Source organism: Rana temporaria, chromosome 3, assembly GCF_905171775.1.
Source record: "Rana temporaria chromosome 3, aRanTem1.1, whole genome shotgun sequence".
Taxonomy (NCBI): domain Eukaryota; kingdom Metazoa; phylum Chordata; class Amphibia; order Anura; family Ranidae; genus Rana; species Rana temporaria.
The window spans coordinates 440,873,631-440,897,424 of record NC_053491.1 but is presented as its reverse complement, the minus strand read 5'-3'; the positions used below and the strand labels follow the sequence as shown (position 1 = coordinate 440,897,424).

General features: G+C 44.1%; 1 protein-coding gene across 1 annotated transcript in view; it reads left to right on the top strand.

The window, feature by feature from the left end:
- LOC120930549 (potassium channel subfamily T member 2-like) overlaps positions 1-23,794 on the top strand; it is a 226,446-nt gene that overhangs the window by 156,547 nt on the left and 46,105 nt on the right. The window contains exons 17-20 of the mRNA XM_040341725.1: positions 9,325-9,560; positions 22,083-22,299; positions 22,380-22,485; positions 23,181-23,353. Coding sequence (XP_040197659.1) covers positions 9,325-9,560; positions 22,083-22,299; positions 22,380-22,485; positions 23,181-23,353 — 732 coding nt within the window. The remainder of the gene's footprint in view (positions 1-9,324; positions 9,561-22,082; positions 22,300-22,379; positions 22,486-23,180; positions 23,354-23,794) is intronic.

Below are 23,794 nucleotides of genomic sequence, written 5' to 3'. Positions count from 1 at the left end.
AACCACCAGGACTCTTCCTAGAGCGGGCTGCCCGGCCAAACTGAGTTGGGGGAGAAGGGCCTTAGTCAGGGAGGTGACCAATAACTCGATGGTCACTCTGAAAGATCTCCAGTGTTTCTCTGTGGAAAGTGGAGAACCTACCAGAAGAGCAACCATCTCTGCAGCACTCCACCAATAAGGCTGTACTGTAGAGTAGCCAGACGGAAGCCACTCCTCAGTAAACAACACATGACAGCCAGCCTGAAGTTTGCCAAAAGGCACCTGAAGGATTTTCAGACCATGAGAAACAAAATTCTCTGGTCTGATGAAACAAAGATTGAACTCTTTGGATCTTTGGCCTGAATGGCAAGCGTCATGTCTGGAGGAAACCAGGCACTTCTCACCACCTGGCCAATGCCATCCCTACAGTGAAGCATGGTGGTGGTAGCATCATGCTGTGGGGATGTTTTTCAACTGCAGGAACTGGTAGACTAGTCAGGTTCAAGAGAAAGATGAATGCAGCAATGTACAGAGACATCCTTGATGAAAACCTGCTCCAGAGCTCTCTGGACCTCAGACTGGGGTGAAGGTTCATCTTCCAGCAGGACAACAACCCTAAGCACACAGCCAACATAACAAAGAAGTGGCTATGGGACAACTCTGTGAATGTCCTTGAGTGGACCAGCAAGAGTCAAGACTTGAACCTGATTGAACATCTCTGGAGAGACCAGAAAATGGCTGTGCACCGACCCAGCCCATTCAATCTGATGGGGCTTGATGTAGCTCGATGGACCTTGAGAGGTCCTGCAAGACTTGAGGCTGTAATTGGTGCCAAAGGTGCTTCAACAAAGTATTGAGCAAGGGCTGTGAACACTTATGTACATGAGCTTTATTTTGTTTTTTTAATAAATTTGCAAAGATTTCAAACAAACTTCTTTCACCTTGTCATTATGGGGTATTGTTTGTAGAATTTTAGGGAAATTTGTATTCATACTGCCCTCCATAACTGCAGATCTATATAAAATAATGGTTCCACACATCTCATCCAATACAGCTAGTGTATTGTACCTGTAATAAAATGTTCATATCCTGATACAGGGCTCAGGCAGGTGTTTTTGTTTGAGTAAAAAGTGACCAGCTGTAAGGCAGTTTTGATGAGCAAGACTAGGCAGCAAAAAAGAGAAACAAGGCACAGGCAGTTTTTAATTCAAGCATTAAAAGCATCTGTTTGTAAACTGTATAAAATTTGCCCATGGCAAGACAGGGTTTTTTTTTCAGACAGAATAGGCCTAACTGGTTTATGCCTAACTTTTAATTTTATGAGAATAGGGGGATAATGTGAGTTTTTTGCCTTTTTACCTTTACATCTGTGCAAACAACTTTATTGGGATATAGAATGTAATATACACTTAGCAGTCACTTTATTAGGTACACCTGTCCAGTTGCTTGGTAACACAAATTGCTATTTAGCCAATCACATGGCAGCAACTTAATGCATTTAGGCATCTAGATGTGGTGAAGACGACTTGCTGAAGTTCAAACTGAGCATCAGAATGGGGAAGAAAGGGGATTTAAGTGACTTTGAACGTTAAGTGGTTGTTGATGCCAGACGGGGGCTGGTCTGAGTAGTTCAAAAACTGCTGATCTTCTGCGATTTTCAGGCCCGTACACACGACCGGTTTTCTCGGCAGAATTCAGCAAGAAACTCGATGGGAGACGTATTCTGCCGAGAAAACCGGTCGTGTGTACACTTTTTGCCGAGAAACCCATCGGGAAACTCGTCGAGCCAAAAAGAGAGCATGTTCTCTATTTCCTCGTTGGGCAATGGGAACATTTGGCTCGACGAGTTTTCTGACAGCCGAACAAGGAACTCGACGAGCAAAACGATGTGTTTTGCCCGTCGAGTTTCTCGGCCGTGTGTACGCGGCCTCACATATGCAGATGGTCTACAGCAGTAGAAGACCACACTGGGTGCCACTCCTGTCAGCTAAGAACAGGAAACTGAGGCTACAATACAGGCTCACCAAAATTGGACAATAGATTGGAAAAACATAGTCTGATGAGTCTCGATTTCAGCTGCGACATTCCTGGTAGGGTCAGAATTTGGCAAAAACATGAAAGCATGGATCCATCCTGACTTGTATCAATGGTTCAGGCTGGTGGTGGTGTAATGGTGTGGGAGATATTTTCTTGGCACACTTTGGGCCCCTTAGTACCAATTGAGCATCGTTTAAACACCATGGCCTTCCTGAGTATTGTTGCTGACCATGTCCATCCCTTTATGACTACAGTGTCCCCATCTTCTGATAGCTCCTTCCAGCAGGATAATGCACCATGTCACAAAGATCAAATCATCTCACCACTGGTTTCTTGAATGTGACAATGAGGTGACTATACTCCAATGGCCTCCACACTCACCAGATCTCAATCCATTGGAGCACCTTTGGGATGTGGTGGAATGTTAGAATCTCATCATGGATGTTCAGCCGACAAATCTGCAGCAACTGTGTGATGCCGTCACTATGGACCAAAATCCCTGAGGAAATGTTTCCAACACTTTGTTGAATCTATGCCATGAAGAATTAAGGCAGTTCTGAAGGCAAAGGGGGTACAACCCGGTACTAGCAAGGTGTACCTAATAAAGTGGCTGGTGATATAAACTGGTGGGATTGATGTTAGAATATCTGATGACTAGAGAAGAAAGTAAAAAAAAGTGAAATTTTAAATATGCTTAAACTGCCTAGATATACAGTATCTCACAAAAGTGAGTACACCCCTCAGATTTTTGTAAATATTTTATTATATCTTTTCATGTGACAACACTGAAGAAATTACACTTTGCTACAATGTAAAGTAGTGAGTGTACAGCTTGTATAACAGTGTAAATTTGCTGTCCCCTCAAAATAACTCAACACACAGCCAATAATGTCTAAACCACTGGCAACAAAAGTGAGTACACCCCTAAGTAAAATGGCTGAATTCGGCCCAAAGTGTCAATATTTTGTGTGGCCGCCATTATTTTCCAGCACTGCCTTAACCCTCTTGGGCATGGAGTTCACCCGAGCTTCACAGGTTGCCACTGGAGTCCTCTTCCTTCCTCCATGATGACATCACAGAGCTGGTGGATGTTAGAGACCTTGCACTCCTCCACCTTCCATTTGAGGATGTCCCACAGATGCTCAATAGGATTTAGGTCTGGAGACATGCTTGGCCAGTCCATCACCTTTACCCTCAGCTTCTTTAGCAAAGCAGTGGTCATCTTGGATTTGTATTTGGGGTCGTTATTATGTTGGAATACCGCCCTGCGGCCCAGTCTCTGAAGAAAGAGAGTCATGCTCTGCTTCAGTATGTCACAGTACATGTTGGAATTCATGGTTCCCTCAATGAACTGTAGCTCCCCAGTGCCGGCAGCACTCATGCAGCCCCAGACCATGACAATCCCACTACAATGCTTGACTGTAGGCAAGACACACTTGTCTTTGTACTCCTCACCTGGTAGCCGCCACATGCGCTTGCCACCATCAGAACTAAATAAGTTTATCTTGGTCTCAACAGACCACAGGAGGTTCCAGTAATCCATGTCCTTAGTCTGCTTGTCCTCAGCAAGCTGTTTGCAGGCTTTCTTGTGCATCATCTTTAGAAGAGGCTTCCTTCTTGGAAGACAGCCATGCAGACCAATTTGATGCAGTGTGCGGCGTATGGTCTGAGCACTGACAGGCTAACCCCCCACCCCTTCAACCTCTGCAGCAATGCTGGCAACACTCATACTTCTATTTCCCAAAGACAACCTCTAGTTATGACGCTGAGCATGCGCATTCAACTTCTTAATTCGACCATGGCGAGGCCTGTTCTAGGTGGAACCTGTCCTGTTAAATCACTGTATGGACTTTGCCACCGTGCTGCAGCTCAGTTTCAGGGTTTTAGCAATCTTCTTATAGCCTAGACTATCTTTATGTAGAGCAACAATTCATTTTTTTCAGTTTCTCAGAGAGTTCTTTGCCATGAGGTGCCATGTTGAACTTCCAGTGACCAATATGAGAGTGAGAGCGATAACGCCAAATTTAACACACCTGCTCCCCATTCACACCTGAGACCTTGTAACACTAATGAGTACATGACACATGACCAGGGAGTGCAAATGGCTAATTGGGCCCAATTTGGACATTTTCACTTAGGGGTATACTCACTTTTGTTGCCAGCAGTTTAGACATTATTGGCTGTGTGTTGAGTTATTTTGAGGGGACAGCAAATCTACACTGTTATACAAGCTGCACACTCACTACGTTACATTGTAGCAAAGTGTAATTTCTTCTTCAGTGTTGTCACATTAAAAAATTAGGGCTGTTACTGATTAAAATTTCCGTGTTCGATTAATCGATTTTTTAAAATCGATTAATTGACTAATTTCGATTAATTATGACGCACATCCAACTACTTTTAGCTGATCTCCTTGCAGGCTGATTCCCAGTGCAGCTACCAACAACTGGAAAATGGATAGCAGGATACAAAACACACACAAAGGCAGCGCTCGATGGGAATAGCATTAAAACTTTTATAGTCTTCAAATAGGTAACAAAATAAATATTGCACTGGCGATAAAATCGATGTAGCTACATAAACTGTAAAAATGGTGCGAGTAATGCCAAACGGTAGCAAAAGCAGTCATAAAAACATGTAGCTAAGTATGATACTGGTATAAAAATGTGTACAACGATACCACTGCTGAATCCAGATGAGGGGTTAACATTAGTCCATCGGCATTTAGATGTCCCGTGAAGGGAACTATCACAACTCTCAGTGGATGGCTGTAGAATCCCAAGTTGATAGAGGGAAGTGATAGAGGGAAGTGTAACAGCCCTTGCGTGTGGCAGATAGTAAGGTCCCTCCGGCATGCAGATATGAAGGCATAGCAAAGAAGCCCTTCAGATGGACACGGCAAGCCCCGCCAGTGTCTGTGACGTCACCGGATCTCCGACGGAATTCCCTGAAGGCCCAGAAGCCGGCAGAGAGTTGAGCACCGATCAAAAGAATTTTGATCGATCAAAAAAATTAACGATTAATCGAGGAATTAATAGTTAATTTCCACAGCCCTAGAAAAAATATAATAAATCATTTACATAAATGAAAGGGGTGTACTCACTTGTGTGAGATACTGTATGATGAGAACAGTGGCAGCTGGTGGGACCCAATCGGTTGGGTCATCCACAGCCCCCCGGTCGGTCAGTTGGTTACAAGCCCAGCGCCATGCATCTCCTCCTAGGCCAATTGGAACACCTCTCCTTTCAGCCAATCGGGAAATGGGTCCTGATTGACCGGGAGAAGAATCAGTGTGACAATAGTGAATATTCATTTGCTATTGTCACACAAGTGAGCACTGCGCCCTGGTCCCACCCTTTTTTGAAGCCTATTAGAGCCTCTGGCTCTAATAGGCGTGCTTAAAAAAAAAAAACCTGATTGGAATCCATGCGTATGGCGTCCTGCATGTAGATTAGGGGGTCGGACGCATTGATAGGGAGGGCAGCACCCGGGCGCCATGCATTACGGGCTATCACTAGATGAGAATCAAGTTGTGTTAATGGCAAACTTTATTTTTTATTAACCACTTAAGGACCGCCTCCTGCACATATACGTCGGCAGAATGGCACGGCTGGGCACAGGTACGTACAGGTATGTCGCCTTTAAGAGCCCAGCCGTGGGTCGCACACGACCCGGTCCGAAGCTCCGTGACCGTGGCCGCGGGACCCGATCGCCACCAGTGTCCCGCGACCAGTCACAGGAGCTGAAGAACGGGGAGAGGTGTGTGTAAACACACCTTCCCCGTTCTTCAAAGTGGCAGTGTCATTGATTGTCTGTTCCCTAAAATAGGGAAAGACAATCAATGATGTCACACGTCCAGCCCCATCCCCCTACAGTTGTAAACACATATGAGGTCACACTTAACCCCTACAGCGCCCCCTAGTGGTAACTCCTAAACTGCAATTGTAATTTTCACAGTAATCAATGCATTTTTATAGCACTTTTTGCTGTGAAAATGACAATGGTCCCAGAAATGTGTCAAAATTGTCCGATGTGTCCGCCATAATTTCGCTGTCACGAAAAAAAAAAACGCTGATCGCCGCCATTAGTAGTAAAAAAAAAAATATTAATAAAAATGCCATAAAACTATCCCCTATTTTGTAAACGCTATAAATTTTGCGCAAACCAATCGTTAAACGCTTATTGCGTTTTTTTTTACCAAAAATAGGTAGAAGAATACGTATCGGCCTAAACTGAGGAAAAAAAACTTTTTATATATTTTTTGGGGATATTTATTATAGCAAAAAGTTAAAAATATTGAATTTTTTTCAAAATTGTCGCTCTATTTTTGTTTATAGCGCAAAAAATAAAAACCGCAGAGGTGATCAAATACCACCAAAAGAAAGCTCTATTTGTGGGAAAAAAAGGACGCCAATTTTGTTTGGGAGCCACATCGCACGACCGCGCAATTGTCAGTTAAAGCGCTGCAGTGCCGAATCGCAAACAGGGGCAAGCTCCTTAACCTGTATATTGGTCCGGGTCTTAAGTGGTTAAACACAATCACATACTAAAAAAAGCTATTAACACGCAAAACCCCTTTAAATTAACCAGCATATTACTTTTTTTTGTTCTTTAAATAGAACATATAAAAAATGTCTGTAAAAGGGATTTTTTTAATAATTAAATCCCATGTTTCTATTTCTATCTATATGTATATATATATATATATATATATATATATATATATATATATATATATATATATATAGAAAGCTGCTGTGCTTGCAGTCATGTAGATCGAGCATCAGTCTTTGTACACTTGAACATTTGTACATTTTAATTTTCTCAGCTGTTAACACACTAAAGTAGTTGAGAGAGGAGCCCCCTGCCTGGCGCCACAAAAGACACAAAAGTGAGGACCACCTACTCAAAGGAAATTACCTGTAGACTTAAATTAGACTTGTCATAATTTCTCGATGCGAAACAATCCACTCTTTCTTCTAAACTTCATACTGCGTGCTTTCATATGAACAAAAAATGTGCTTATAACTTTGTAAATTAGGTTTTACTTTCTATTATTTCGAGAGAAAAAATACTTCTTGGAAATAGGCTACTTAAAGGGACACTATTCTGTGTATTTAGCATTTATTTAAAAAAAATATAGACAATTGTAAATAATTTCCATTTAGATTTTATATACAGTATTTGTGAGAATTCCCTGCTATACCAGTTAGGGTTCATTCGCTCCAGGGTGGTGTATTATGGGAGTGAGCACAATAACACATTACCTGTGTTGGTGCGTTGCCATGTCATTCATTGTAAATGACACCCCAATGCATTGAACCAGTGCAACTCCGACACACGCGTTGCAGTGTACCACAATGCATGGTAAATCTGGAGCGCAGAAATAATGGTGCATGTAAAATATTTTGTGTGCTCTGGGGTGTTAGTAGCCCATTCATTTAAGTTTCAGGAATGAACACATCAACACGTTACTTGCGTTGATGCGTTGCAATGTCATTCGTGGCATGCAAACTTGCATTTCAGCGCACCACAATGCGTGGTAACACTGTAGCAGACAAATATGGTGCATGTCCAATTTTGAACTGTTCTGTTGTGTTGGCAGTCCATGGGACAGATTCACAAAGATCTGCACCCGCGCAGCATATCTGAGATACGCTACGCCGCTGTAACTTACTTGGCAAATCTTTGAATCCAGAAAGAATTTGCGCCGTAAGTTACGGCGGCGTAGTGTATCTCTCGCGGCGTAAGGGCGCGGAATTCAAATGTGGCGAGTAGGGGGCGTGTTTCATTTAAATGAAGCACGTCCCCGCGCCAGAACGATTTGCGCATGCCCGTCCGTCAAAACTCCCAGGGTGCATTGCTCCAAATGACGTCGCAAGGACGTCATTGGTTTTGACGTGAACGTAAATGGCGTCCAGCCCCATTCACGGACGACTTACGCAATTGAAATAAAAAATTTCAAATCTGACGCGGGAACGACGGCCATACTTAACATTGCGTACGCCACCAGATAGCAGCTTTAACTATATGCCGAAAAAAGCCGAACGGAAACGACGTAAAAGAATGCGACGGCCGCTCTTACGTTCGTAGATCGTCGCATTCGGAAATAGCTAATTTGCATACTCGACGCTGATTACGACGGGAACGCCACCCAGCGGACGCCGAAGAATTGCATCTAAGATCCGAAGGCGTACGAAGACGTACGCCTGTCAGGTCTAACACAGATGCCGTCGTATCTTGTTTTGAGGATTCAAAACAAAGATACGACGTGGGAAATTTGAAAGTACGCCGGCGTATCAATAGATACGCCGCCGTACTTTCTTTGTGGATCTGCCCCCATCTATTTAATAGGGATGCCTTAACGCAACGCACATTAAGATGCCTACTTTAATGCAGTGCACTGGAACAAGCAGATTTTAATGGGAGAGATATGTGTGATCTAATTACACTTACTGCAGTAAGGTCTCTTTTTTTTTGGCATAGCCAAAATGGCTATTTGAGTGGTTAGGAAGATAGGAGGAAATATTAAGCCTCGTACACACGATCGGATATCTGATGGAATCTAATGCAATGGATTTTTTCGTCGGCTATCCGATGAAGCTGACTTTCATCAGTCTTGCCTACACACCATCAGTCAAAAATCCAACTGTGCCAAAACGCGGTGACGTAAAACACTACGACATGCTGAGAAAAATGAAGTTCAATGCTTCCGAGCATGCGTCAACTTGATTCTGAGCATACGTGGATTTTTAACCAATGGACTTCCACACAGACGATCATTTTATTCTATCGTTTTTTTATCCATAGGAAAAATGGATGGAAAACAAACCGATGGGGCCCACACACGATCGGTTTGTCCGATGAAAACAGTCCATCGGTCTGTTTTCATCGGACAAACCGATCGTGTGTACAGGGCATAATTGTTACATACTCGACAGACCACTTTCTTGTTCCTCTTGCGAATTACTAGTACTTCTGGATATAAGGAAGCATGTGACCCTTAGGCCCCTTTCACACGGGCTATCCGATCAGGTCCGCATGTTCGTTTTTCCGGCTGACCTGGTCGGACCCTGCATTGTCCTCTATGGAGCAGCGGATGTCAGCGGTTCCGTGTGGCTGCGTTTTAAAAAAAAAAGGGGCAGGGACTTTCTCCCTGCACTTCCTGCAAATAAATGGGCTGTGTCTGAACTAACGCACACACATGGACCTGCACGAGTGTGACCCTGGGAAAATACTTTATTTATGCTTATATTCTTTCTCATTATCTATATTACATCTTTTTCTTTTCTCAATTCTCATGTCTAGGTATGGGGTGTGCCTGATTGGAGTTTGCCGGGAAGATAAAGCCAACATTTTCCTAAATCCGGGTCCTTGCCATATAATGTCACCTACAGATACATGTTTCTACATCAACATATCTAAGGAAGAGAACTCAGCCTTCAGTTTTAAAGAACACGAGCACATGCAAAGATCAGGAGCGCCCAAATCTGCTTATCATGGTCTGACCAGGCTTCCAGTACACAGCATAATAGCCAGCATGGGTATGTCAATCATGTTTTTTTGGGGGGGGGGTCATTCCTAAGGTGAAATTGATCATACTTCCTAAAGAGCCAAACTGTATAAAGATTAAACTCAAGCCTATCATTTTAACCCAGTACATTGGGGTTATTAGCAGTGAACATAAAATACTCTATAAACGTAACACAGGTGGTCTTTTTTGTTAAAGTGGAGTTCCACCCAAAAATGGAACTTCCACTTTTTGGAATACAGGTATTTGCTCCCACTTCCTGGCATAGATCACTACGGTGATCGCGGTGACCTACGTCATGTCCGGCGCCTACACTGTGCTCCTCCGCTGTCTTCTGGGAAACACACAGGTCCCAGAAAACAGCAGAGACCAGTGAGGATGCGCAGCGCAACTCGCGCATTCGCAGTAGGGAACCGGGAAGTGAAGCCGCAACGCTTCACTTCCTGATTCCCTCACCGATGAATGCGGTGGGGGCAGCCAAGAGCCGAGCGATTGATCGGCTTTGTCTGCCGACATTGCGGGAACCCTGGACAGGAAAGTGTCCATTTATTAAAAGTCAGCAGCTGCAGTATTTGTAGCTGCTGGCTTTTAATATATTTTTTTTAGGCGGACCTCCACATTAATTAAGGAAACTAGTCAATTTCTGTTCATTTAAGGTGGTGCAACGTTGCCCCCAAAACAGCATAGTAGACAGGCTGGTAAGTTGCTTAGGCAGAGAGAACAGCAAGATATTTACATAGCTCCCAACTGTCTCTGATTTCGAAGGACTGTCCCTCATTCAGAACAAAGTCCCTCTGTCCTTCTTCCCTCCTCATTTGTCCCTCATTTAGATCTGATCTATATAGTTATATATAAAATGCACTACTTTTCTATCCAAAAGTGTCTTCCAGTGCTAAATCCTTCGTCCAATTTCTAAGTTACTGCATTTGTAAATTCCAAAGGCCAATATAAAGGAATAGTAGTGAAAATGTATTTATTTAAAGTGGTTGTAAAGGATGAAAGTTTTTCACCTGAATGCATTCTCTGCCCCCTGATCTTGATCCAGCACTGTGCACGAGAGCAGCAGCTCTCTCTACTCTCCCCCTCCTCATAGGCTCAGAGACAGCAGTAGGAGCCATTGGTGGTTTGGGAGTGACCCACTACGAGTGCTCCCATAGCAACTGGTTTGCTATGGTGGGCACTCAGCAGGGGGAGGATCAAAGAGTGCCAGCAGGAAACCCCGAGAAGAGGAGGATCGAGGCTGCTCCAAAACAACTGCACAGAGCAGGTAAGTTGTATGGATTTACAATGACTTTAATGCTGAAGTTTAATCTGTTTTATTTGACCTTCCTCAATCATCAACATGCTAATGCCAATTTTTAAAAAAACCTTTCCATTCTTATTACAAACCTTTTACACTCATATACTCCGGGCGATGTTTATTTTTTTCATAATCTTTCCTCTGAACATGGGGTATGGAAGTTATTTATATCTGGCGTGATAATATCTATCAATCATGTCAACCCCATCAGGGATATTTTAATTTTAAACTCTATTAAACCAACAGTAAAATATATTTGACATGGGTGTGTTCTTTGACAGACCATTCATGCACCTTTTACATTTGGTATATAATGCAAGCCTGTCCAATTTTCTCTCTACTTTCATCTATGCATATACAGTATTCCTTTATTGGATTCACTATTTCTACCCCATAATAAAAGGACTGCATGTAGTAGTAGTAGGAGGAATGATTATGCCTCTAGACACCGTGTTTGATATTGCCCACACTCAAAACGTACTTCAGGATCAATTTATTTGCAAAAAGGTTCCATAGGGTCCTTGAAAATTCTCCTATCTTTCTTGTCCTAGACTTGGATATTTTTCTCTCCTACATACCATATGCCATATTAACCCATAATTGCTCCTACCGCGTTTCCCCGAAAATAAGCCCGGGTCTTATATTAATTTTGGCAACAAAAGACCCAGTAGGGCTTATTTTCGGGGTAGGTCTTAATATATTCGATCTCTCCCTGTCTGTCAGGAATCCACAGTTTGAAAAAACTTAAAATGCCCAAATTCTTTCTTTTACAGCAGTAGCACACAATACAGAATGTGTGTGCTTTTGCAATCCAACAGTGCTAAACACCTCAGCCTTCCTCCACCTCTCCCAGCCACCAGCGAGGGACCCCAGCCCCCTCCCCCTGCAATGCTCGAAGCAGGGAAGAGGGCACACCAGCATGTGAGGAAGAAAAAAACTATAAATACCTTGTGGAGACCAGAGTATCCATGCTGCATACCACACACATGTTGATTGCAGAGGCTCTGCACCATAGATTCAGTGACACGCCAAAGCCCTGTGAAGGGAGGGGGACCAAGCTCCCTGCAGACAGGCAGGAGAAGAGACCGGAGTATCTGTGCTGCATACCGCACACGTTGATTCCAGAGGCTCCGCACCGTACAGTGCTTTCAATTACCCGCCAAAGCTCTGTGAAGGGAGGGGGGGCAAGATCCCACGCAGACAGGCAGGAGAAGAGACCGAAGTATCCGTGCTGCATACCGCATGTGACGGTATTGGTATGATATCCCCGTCAACGTTCCCTTCTTCCCATAACGAAAATCACCCCAATATTCCACGAGAAGGAATATCCCTGGAGTCGCCCAGAAAGCCACACATGCCAAGCTTACTGCTGGAACAACACAGAGTTTAATGTTATAACACACACAGCTTATATGTCATTTCCAAAAATGTTACAATGACAAATCTCCGCCCCCCTCTTACACAGTGGGGGGTCTTCAATACAGCTCCTTTGAAATAAAGATATTTCTTTGAACTAATCAGTATCTAGCCGGTTCGGCACCGCATATAGAGAGATAATTACCACAATGAAGCAATCAGCATAATTAACATGAGCCACTTATCTAATCACAGTAACCAGTAAACACAGGGCTAGAACAATTAACATTTGAAACAGGACTAGCTGCAGAAGGGTAAATACCATAACAGCCTTAAACAAGCAGGGAGGATTAAACTGAAGCATATAGGTAAAAAGTCCTTCACAATGGCCCCCCTTTCTCCCTGCTCCGGCAAACCCGGTTGGACCTTCCCTGGTCCAGTAGGGTTGACGGGTTCAGAGCTTTTAGTCCGAGGTTAACTCCGTTTGGCGTGACTGACCTCCCTTGGCAACTGCTTCAGACTCAGGTATGCCACCGGGTCGTCAGATCACACGCCGGTCAGTCCCCAAGTCTTTGTGCGATCTGCAAAGTCACCAGAAGTCAGTGTGAAGACGGCGAATGGGTCTGTGCGCCGCCATCTAGGTGTCCCGCTATGGGAGGGGCAGGTTATGGCTCTGAAGTGACAGTCACAGGAGATTCATAAAAAGAAAAAGTTATATTTGTTGAAATGCTGTAGCACCGGTGCTCAGAGTCCGGGGGGGGGAGGGGACTCAGAGCCCCATAAGGTCAGCCACCCCCTGCTCCCTCCGCAGCCGCCGGTTCTCCTCTTTGAGCTTCTCCAGCTCCATCTCTAGTTCATGGAGCCTGGGGGGGTCAGCCCGCTGTGACCTCAGGTGGTTGTTCTCCTCCTCCATGCGGCTTATGCGCTCCTCCAGCTCTATGTACTCACGGATCAGATCCTGCTTGCTCATGTCCTGCAGGCTTTCCACGTGGTCCTTCATCATCAGGAACTGGGTGGTGGTGTAAGGGGCCACCGGTGGGCCCTTGGCGAACATCTCGGCCCGCATCTGGGGCGCCCGCTGCGATTCCATCTCCTCCAGTCGCTTCTTCTCCTCCCAGGTCCGCTGGTTATATGACTTCCAGGACCTCTTCTTCTTGGAGGGTAGCTGGCGGTGCCTCTTTCTGCCCAGCTCCCTCCAAGGCCCCTCCGGCTCATGGCTGTCGCCCATGACCAGCTGACAATGGTGTTCCCTGTTGTCCGTAATAACAGATTGTACCATGAGGGCTTCGTAAGGGGTGCCCAATGGTTCTTCCTGACCCAGCTCCTGGGGATCCCAAGCCGAGTCTACACAATGGGCTGCTGCTGGTGGGCGGTACCCCGGTTGAGACCAATTTGACCTGGTGTTGTCATTCATGGGGCAATTCTGCTTGAAGTGACCCAACTGTTTGCACCGGAAGCAGCGTTGTTCGTTGTCCTCCTGGCGTGGGTAGCGAGGGCTAGATGTCATCGGTCTGTTAGGCGGTTGGTATCTAGCGGCTGGTGGGTGTGAGGGCGCCGTTGGTTGTGGAGGTTGTACCCGTGGTGTGACCTGGTTTGTCTTGCGAGTATCCGCATATTCATCCGCCAACTTCGCGGCCTCTGGTAGAGTCATGGGCCTGCGATCTCTCACCCAATCCTTGACGTCCGTCTGGATGTGATTGTAAAATTGCTCCAGGAGCATTAGTTGCAAAATGTCCTCTGCGGTGGTGGCCTGGCTGCTGTTAACCCAGTTAGAGGCCGACAGGGACAACTGGCATGCCCATTCTGCGTAAGAGTCTTTCGTGGTTTTGCGTGAGTCCCTGAACTTCTGTCGGTGGGACTCTGGGGTTACTGCATAACGAGCCAGGAGCACTTCTTTAACCCTGGCGTAGCTATGGATATCCTGATCTGGCACGGTCCGGAAAGCATCAGAAGCTTTGCCTGACAGTTTGCCTGACAATATTGCAACCCACTCTCTTCTAGCTATTCGGTGCAGGTTACATTGTCGCTCAAAATCCGCCAGGTAGTTATCAATTTCACAGTCCTTTTCATCAAAAGCTTTAAAAGCGCTAAACGGAATCTTCCTTGTGTCTGCTGTGCTGTACTCACTGTTCGGAGAATGTGCGGCTGCTTGTTGGACTGCTGCCAGTTTTAACTGTAGTTCTGCGTCCCTTATTTGTTTATCCTCCTTCGCTAACAGGTCCATCACTCTCAGCACCACATCTGCCGTTGGGTTCGGGCCGAACCATGCTAGCTTCTCTCTCATTAGCTTGTTGGCTGGCGATTCCACCTCCTGAATCACTGGTGTCTCCATCTCTTGTACTGCTGGCGTTGCTGCAATCCCGTCCTCCTGGTCTATCTCCATTGATTCTGCTATGATGACCCGCTTGGTTTTGTTGCTAGCAATCCTTCCACGAACTTCCAGTAGTTCTTCCAGTGTCTGCTTGGAATCCGGGTGTGAAGGGGAATAGAAGGGAAAAATCCCACCGCTGCCAACCAATTGTGACGGTATTGGTATGATATCCCCGTCAACGTTCCCTTCTTCCCATAACGAAAATCACCCCAATATTCCACGAGAAGGAATATCCCTGGAGTCGCCCAGAAAGCCACACATGCCAAGCTTACTGCTGGAACAACACAGAGTTTAATGTTATAACACACACAGCTTATATGTCATTTCCAAAACTGTTACAATGACAAATCTCCGCCCCCCTCTTACACAGTGGGGGGTCTTCAATACAGCTCCTTTGAAATAAAGATATTTCTTTGAACTAATCAGTATCTAGCCGGTTCGGCACCGCATATAGAGAGATAATTACCACAATGAAGCAATCAGCATAATTAACATGAGCCACTTATCTAATCACAGTAACCAGTAAACACAGGGCTAGAACAATTAACATTTGAAACAAGACTAGCTGCAGAAGGGTAAATACCATAACAGCCTTAAACAAGCAGGGAGGATTAAACTGAAGCATATAGGTAAAAAGTCCTTCACACCGCACACGTTGATTCCAGAGGCTCCGCACCGTACAGTGCTTTCAATTACCCGCTGAAGCTCTGTGAAGGGCCCAAGATCACACGCAGACAGGCAGGAGAAGAGACCAGCGGGGAGATCAGCTGAGCGCCGCTCTGCATTAAAGGGCACCTGACACCGCTACAGACACACTGCACACCGCCGTAACAGGATTATACCGTGTTTCCTCAAAAATCACACAATCACCTCGAACTAGGGCTTATTTTCGGGGTAGGGCTTATATTCCAGCCCTCCTGGAAAATTGTGCTAGGTCTTATTTTCGGGGTAGGTCTTATTTTCAGGGAAACACGGTATTAATACCATGAACATTTCCTTATTAGGTTTTATACCACAAACTGGCATCACCATCCCAACTAGAACAAGCCCCAAACCTACCCTTCTTTTTTAACTGATTAAACTAGATGGACTTGTGTCTTTTTTCAACCAGACTAAGGCCTCGTACACACGTTCGAAATTTCCGATGGAAAAAGTTAGACTGACTTTTTCCATCGGAAATTCCGACTATGTGTATGCCCATCTGAATTTTTCCATCGGATATTCCGATGAATTCTATCGGAGATTACATAGAGAACATGTTCTCTTTTCCTCCGATGGAATTCCGTCGGAATTCCGATGTGAATTTGGTCGGACAAAGGTCTGATTGTTTGTACAGGGCATAACTATGTAACCCTAAATGACCCAACATAGTTTCCCACAATTAATGGCTTCTTCAAGGATATAGTATTTGCTCAGTGCGCTGGTGCATGTGCAAACAACAACAACAATTGATAACAGTAATGGCCTCTGGAGTCAAATGAAACCTTCCTTCCTGTATATGCCAATGATGTCATCACACATGTAAGATATTGCATCATCAATTATGTACTGTATGTGCGCAACATCGTGTGACATACTTACGTCACGCGTTTTAAAATGCACATATTGCTTCCACAATCACAGCCATTTCTACAGAGTAGGTCACCTCTCTTTCTTACCATGTTCCTTCTAATAGGTGCACCTTCTTAATTTTAGATAAGGACCCATTATACATAATCTGTTACAGATGAAGTCGAGCTAGGCCAAGATGGGTGGAGGTGAAGCTCAATCCCCAATAGTATGCACACAATAAAAAACAAAAATGCCCTTGGGACTTTGAAAAAGCACACCTCAAGTAAAAAGTATAAATGATTTATTTAACCACTTCCCTACCGGCCCATAGTAAAATGACGTCCACAAAGAACTTCTGCCGTTCAGAGTGGACGTCATATGACGTCCTGGGCTTTCCGGGTGGATATCTGAATGATGCCTGCAGCTAAGAGGCATCATTCAGATATCCTTCTAAACTGCCGGCGATTCTGCACAACGTAAGAACGATCATAGCGGCGGTTCCGCCGCTAGATCGTTCTTACAGGCGGCGGGAGGGGACATCCCCCCCCTCCCGCCGCCATCCGGTGCTTCTCCGGGCTCTCCCGTGCCATCGGGGGCCCGGAGAACGAATCGTCCGGCGCTCGCAGGAAGCATAGAGATGACTGGTGACCAGATGGTCACCAGTCATCTCTATGACCGTCGGAGGACCCGGGCGCGATGTGATGACGTCACGCCCGGGTCCCCGTAAGTAAACAAAGCCGCGATTGCGGCTGCTAAGCAACCACAAGCATGAGATCGGTGAATTTTTTTTCACCGATTTCATGCTTTCCAGCCTGGAGGAGAGATGTGGGGTCTTATTGACCCCGCATCTCTCCATAAAGAGTACCTGTCACACACATTCCTATTACAAGGGATGTTTACATTCCTTGTAATAGGAATAAAAGTGATAAAAAAAAAAAAAAAATTAAAAAAAAAAGTGTAAAAAAAGAAATAAATATATAAAAAAAAAAAAGAAATAAAAATTTATTTTTTTAACGCCCCTGTCCCCGGTAGCTTGCGCGCAGAAGCGAACGCACACGCAAGTCCCGCCGACATATCTAAACGCCGTTTAAACCACATATGTGAGGTATCGCCGCGTGCGTTAGAGTGCCAGCAACAATTCTAGCACTAGATCTCCTCTGTAAATCTAAACTGGTAACCTGTAAAAAATTTCAAATCGTTGCCTATGGAGATTTTTAAGTACCGAAGTTTGGCGCCATTCCATGAGTGTGCGCAATTTTAAAGCGTGACATGTTAGGTATCTATTTACTCGGTGTAACATCATATTTCATATTTTACAGAAAAATTGGGCTAACTTTACTGTTTTTAAATTTTTTTAATTCATGAAACAATTTTTTTCCCAAAAAAAGGCGTTTGAAAAATTATTGCGCAAATACCGTGCAAGATAAAAGGTTTCAATGACCGTCGTTTTATTCCCTAGGGTGTCTGCTAAAAAAACATATATAATGTTTGGGGGTTCTGCGTAATTTTCTAGCAAAAAAATTATGATTTGTACATGTAGGAGAGAAGTGCCAGAATAGGCCTGGTATGGAAGTGTGTATAACTGCCCGGTATGGAAGAGGTTAACAAACATTTAAAAACAACAATTAATACAGAAAAGAAACCACATATGAAATGTCGACATATTTTTGTCATAGACCTTTCCATGAGATCTGATTGTGTCATGCAGATGACTGTCAGTAGTCTAGGATGACTGTGCTAGGTCTCAACGCGTTTCGTGAGAGGAGTCTCATTTCTTCGGGAGAAGCACAGATTGATGCGGATGATGGGAAGACTCCTGGCCTACTAGCTGGTATGAATGACTCTTTTTGAAAATCAAAAAGTGTTTAAATGAGTATATAATGATACCCTATACTTCTAAAAAAGATTTCCCCAAATTTTAATAAACTGTCCGTAAGAATGAATGGATGAATGCATGCACTGCCAACCATGCCACAAAGCTGATCCCACCCCTGGGAGCTGTGGAAGGGTGGGGAGATGGAACCAGTGGGAAACCGCAAAACCCGGAACCGCAGCAGAAAATGGAAGTCCCAAACTGGGAAGGCCCACACCCTGTGAGGGAGACACACAAACACAACAGTGACCGGTGTATGGCAGGCTGCATCCATTCATTCTTATGGACAGTTTATTACAATTTTTGGATATCTTTTTTTATAAGTATAGGGTATCATACCCATCTGTTTATATACTCATTGATACACTTTTTGATTTTCAAATAGAGTCATTGATGCCAGCTAGTAGACCAGGAGTCTTCCATCATCCGCATCTAAATGTGCTTCTCCCAAAAAAGCGAGACTTATTTTGCAAAACACGTTGAGACCTAGCACAGTCATCCTAGACTACTGACAATCATCTGCATGACACAATCAGATCTCATGGAAAGGTCTATGACAAAAATGCAAAATGTATTTATATGTTGACATTTAATATGTGATTTATTTTCTGTATTAATTGTTGTTTTTAAATGTTTGTTAAATAAATCATTTTTACGTTTTACTTGAGGTATGCTTTTTGTCCCAAGGGAATTTGTCCCATGGGCATTTTTGTTTTTTGTTGTGTCCGTTATACATAATATCTTTTGGCCCTTAAATCTCGAGATACGCCGCGTAAGTGTAAATATGCGCCGTCGTATCCATGCACCGTGACCACAAACTGAGATACGCCTAAAAATAGGCTTCATCCGACCGACGTAACTTGCCTACGCCGGCTTATCGTGGGCGCATATTTACGCTGAACACATCTGGCGCTCCCATTGATTTCCTATTCAAATATGGAAATGAGGGAGATACGTCGATTCACGAATGTACTTGCGCCCGGCGCATAATATATGCGGTTTGCGTAAGTCCGGCGTAAAGTTATTCCCCATATATGAGGCGCAACCCATGCAAAGGTATGGACAAGGGAACTCAAGCCGTCATATTTTACGTCGTTTACGTTGTACGTGAATATGGCTGGGCGTAGGTTACGTTCACGCCGTAGGCAGTGATCCGTCGTATCTTAAGCATTCGTTCCGACGTGATTCTGATTCTGAGCATGCACACTGGGATGCATCCACGGGATGGCGCATGCGCCGTTCGTTATTTGTATCTGGCTGAGACTCAGCCCATCATTTGCATGGGGTCACGTCTTATTTTCATTGCTCACGCCCACTTCCACTTACGACGACTTATGCCTAAGAAACCCAGTGTAGATTTGGTGTCAAATGCTTTGTGAATTCGGTGCTTGCTTCTCTGCGCTACGTCGGCGTAGCATATATGAGATACGCTACGGCGGCATAAATATGCGCCGATGTCTGTGAATCCGGGCCAAATTTTTTTAATAAAATACACCTACGTAATAAATACACATGTGCACATAAGGTGAGCGCATGTTTATAAACAGTAATTGCACCACACATTAGTGGTATTGCCACAGATTTTGGCGTGAGAGCAATCATTTCATGACCATAATTCACAGTTAACTCTTACAATTTTGACATGCACAGTTTTAAGAAATGTTTTGTTATATTATTTATCTAACGTAACCCCATCTATTACAATTGACCAAAAATGGGTTTGTGTACACTAAAAAATCATTTGAAGGGTAACTCCACTTTTGTGGGAGGGGGGAAACAAATAGCAATTAAAGAAAAATGTATATAGCGCAAATGATTGCGACACTAATCATTTTGTAATTGAATGTTATTAAAAACTACCTTTCTTTTTCAATCTGCAGCCACTGTAATTTTCTGAGAATGCATTGCAATATGGCTACCTGGAGTTTTCTGTACACAGAGTGTGTATTGACTAGTGTTGCTCACGAATATTCGCATTGCGAATATTCGTTACGAATATGGCATATTCGAATATTCGCGAATAACTCGAATTTCGCGGCCAAAATTCGCTATTCCGAATATTCGTATTTTTTCAAATTTATTTTTAAAACAGATCACATCCTATCGTGACGTCTAAAAGCATTGCTGGTATGATTAGAGACCCTGGGCCGAGTAGCTAAGCTGAGGCGATCCTTTTATGTTGCCGAATATTCGCAATTGCGAATATTCGATTTCTGAATATTCGCGAATACTTTCTCCGCCCTTCTTTTGCATCAGAGCCAATCAGAGTTCTCCTACCAGAGTTTTCAAAATTTCGCAATCAATTTTGCATTCGCATTAGCGAAATTTCGATACAATATCACGAATATTCGCAAATACTTTCTCCGCCCTTCTTTTGCATCAGAGCCAATCAGAGTTCTCCTACCACAGTTGTCAAAATTTCGCAAAATTTTTTTTGGATAAAATATCACGAATATTCGATTTTAGCGAATATTTCACGAATATTCGTCTATATATTCGTGATATATCGCGAAATCGAATATGGCGTATTCCGCTCAACACTAGTATTGACTACTCCCCAGAAACATAATTTCCTACTTGTGTGATTGGCTCACCAATTTTTCCAGAAGTCTGCACTAAGATACAAGTCAGATTTCAGTCATCCGTTGCAACAAAAATTACATTTTTTGAGAGATACTTTCAATAGGAACCCGTCTAAAGGGATGCAGGCCCGGCAGATTTCCTCATTAGTGCCCTGTAGCTCCACACCTGACTGTTAATTATGAAACCACTCCCATTAGACCTACTCAGAACAGAGGCACAGAGAAACACACAGGGATTTCTTCAGAATAACAAAAGGTAGGAATCTACAACAAAGTTTGTTATAATCCTTGCAATTTACATAGATCACCGAGAGGGGTAATGTATTTTTCTCAACAAAAGTAGAGTTACGCTTTAAGTGTATTATTTTCAGAAAATATGTTTAATAAACAGCTGCGTAAATATCGCATGACAGAAACAATTGTAAATGCCATTATTTTATTCTACATGGCCTCTGCTTTCAGAAAATATAGAATTGTTTGGGTGTTTTAATAATTTTCTAGCAAAAATTGCAGATTTAACAGGTATGTGAAAAATTTAAAAATTGCCCTGGACATCAAGGGGCAGATCCACAGAGATCTGCACCCGCGCAGCGTATCAGAGATACGCTACGCCGCCGTATCTTACCTCGCTTTAGTTCGAATCCTGGAAGAATTTGCGCCGTAAGTTACGGCGGCGTAGTCTATCTCTGGCGGCGGAATTCAAATCGGCGATTAGGGGGCATGTTTCATTTAATTGAAACGCTTCCCCGCTCAGAATGAACTGCGCATGCACCGTTTCTAAATTTCCCGCCGTGCATTGCGCTAAATGACGTCGCAACGACATCATTTTTTATAACTTAGACGTGAATTACGTCCATCCATCCCGATTCACGGACGACTTATGCAAAAAATAAAAAAAATTTAAATAAACGTGGGAACGACGGCCATACTTAACATGGCAGGTCTAACTATACGCGACGAAATACCAGCTTTAACTATACGCCAGAAAAAGCCGACTATTGCATCTTAGATCCGAAGGCGTACGAGGACGTACACCTGTCGGATCTAACCCAGATGCCGTCGTATCTTGTTTTGAGGATTCAACCAAAGATACAACGCGGGTAATTTGAAAGTACGCCGGCGTATCAGTAGATACGCCGGCGTACTCGCTCTGTGGATCTGCCCCCAAGTGGTTAAAGTGGAACCGTGGTCCGGTTAAGGAATTCAAATATTTGGAAGCTGTAAAAAAAAATTTAAAAAATGCCCTCACTTATTTCTGTAACTGCAGACACTGTGCAGTAATTCATCCTCAAGGTTTACAGCAGAAAGTACTTTTGCTTCTCACTTCTGCCTCCAACTCCAAAGGTCAGTGAGGATTTGTTTTAAGACCTATTTACCGAACAGATTTGCTGAGAGGTTTCTCTGGTTTTAAACATTTTCATAAATCCATCCATTCATGAAAAGCACATGGCAGATACGCAGAAAGCTCCCCATTTATACAGCCTCCTTATTTTCTTCTATAGGCACAGTGGCCATCGATCTTCAGGGGTCAAGAAGCCCAGAGAGTGTTGATGGCAACTTGCTAAGCCCACCGGCCGACTCCACTCATAAAAGAAAACACAGCATTGATCCCGTGCCTGACTTAATTGATGGTGATACCAGCACATCCTTCGACCTTTTGAGTGACCAGTCTGAGGATGAGATCAGTCAGTCAGATGAAGAGCTGGGCTCTTACAATGAGTAAGCTGATCACAATGCGTAGAGGTTAATATGGCATTTCCATAAATGCCTGATCTCATTCTCTAATTCTTCTCTTTCAGCTGGGTAAAGGGCTATCCCTCCAATACACCTTACATTGGCAGCTCACCCACTTTATGTCACTTACTCCAGCAAAAGAGTCCGTACTGCTGTCTGCGACTTGATAAGGTAATGTAGGCATGTACTCAGATTATGTATTTTATTGTAAAATACATATCACATCTTATAAATTACCGTATTTATCTGCCTATAGTGCGCACCCGGGTATAGCGTACACCCCTAATCTAGACGTGAAATTCCTGATTTTTTTTTTTTATTATTACTTACAGTTTTGGTGTCTTGCCCGGCTTCCATCGGCGGACTTTTCCGGTCCGGCGTCCGTCTGCGGCCTTCGTGGTGTCCTCCCCGCTTCTCCCGCACTGTCTCTGAGCCGATCCCCGCTTCCCGCGCTGTGTTTGAATGCCGCCGCCGACATATACCGAGCGCAGTACACTCAGGCACGCTCGGCCACGCTCGGCTCCTCTCGGCTCTTCTAGCATAACCGCCAGGGGAGCTGAGCCTGGCCGAGTGTACTGCGCTCGGTATATGTCGGCGGCGGCGTTTAAACACAGCGCGGGAAGCGAGTATCGGCGTATATCGCGCACCCACAATTTTGCCCTGAATTTAAGGGCAAAAAAGTGTGCGGTATACGCCGATAAATACGGTAGCTCTTTAAAAGTATGGTTGGATTCTTGCTTAAAGTACCAAAAGTACTAAACTCTAATAATTACATATAGTGTTCTCTAATACAATATTATAAGCATTCATCACTGTTTGTACTGTAGATGTATTAAGGTGATGTCACTGTCTTGTTTTTTATGAAGGGTTGCCACCATTTCCCCTATGAAGATGCACGGGCATACGGCTTCAAGAACACCCTGGTAATTGTATCAGCAGAGCGAGCGGGAAACGGGTTGTATAACTTTATTGTTCCTCTTCGAGCATACTACAGAGCCAAGAAGGAGCTGAGCCCTATTATACTTCTCCTGGAAAACCCGTGAGAACCAGCTTGCTATTTAAAATATCATGCTCTTGTATTTAATTATTTTTATTTAGACTTGTGGCTGGAAAGGAAGGGGGCTAGAGGCAGAGGCGGCTCTAGGTTTTGTGAAGCCTTAGGCAAAACTTGACATGGGGCCCCACTCACACCCATGATGGGAAAAATAATTCAAGAACAAGAGCCTCTTCCCCACAACCCTGGCTGGTGGTTGTGGGGGTCTACGGGCAGACAGCTTATCGGAATCTGGAAGCCCCCTTTAACAAGGCGGCCCCCAGGTCCTGCTTTTTAATAATTAGGGGCGGGGTGAGGTCACCTGGTGAACCCAACCCCTTGTGATGTCATTGACTGAGGGCATGCTGGGTCATTGATGTCACAAAGGGTGGTGTCACCGATATTCACTGGTTGTTAGGGATGCTGGCAGCCCCTCTCCTGAGTCAG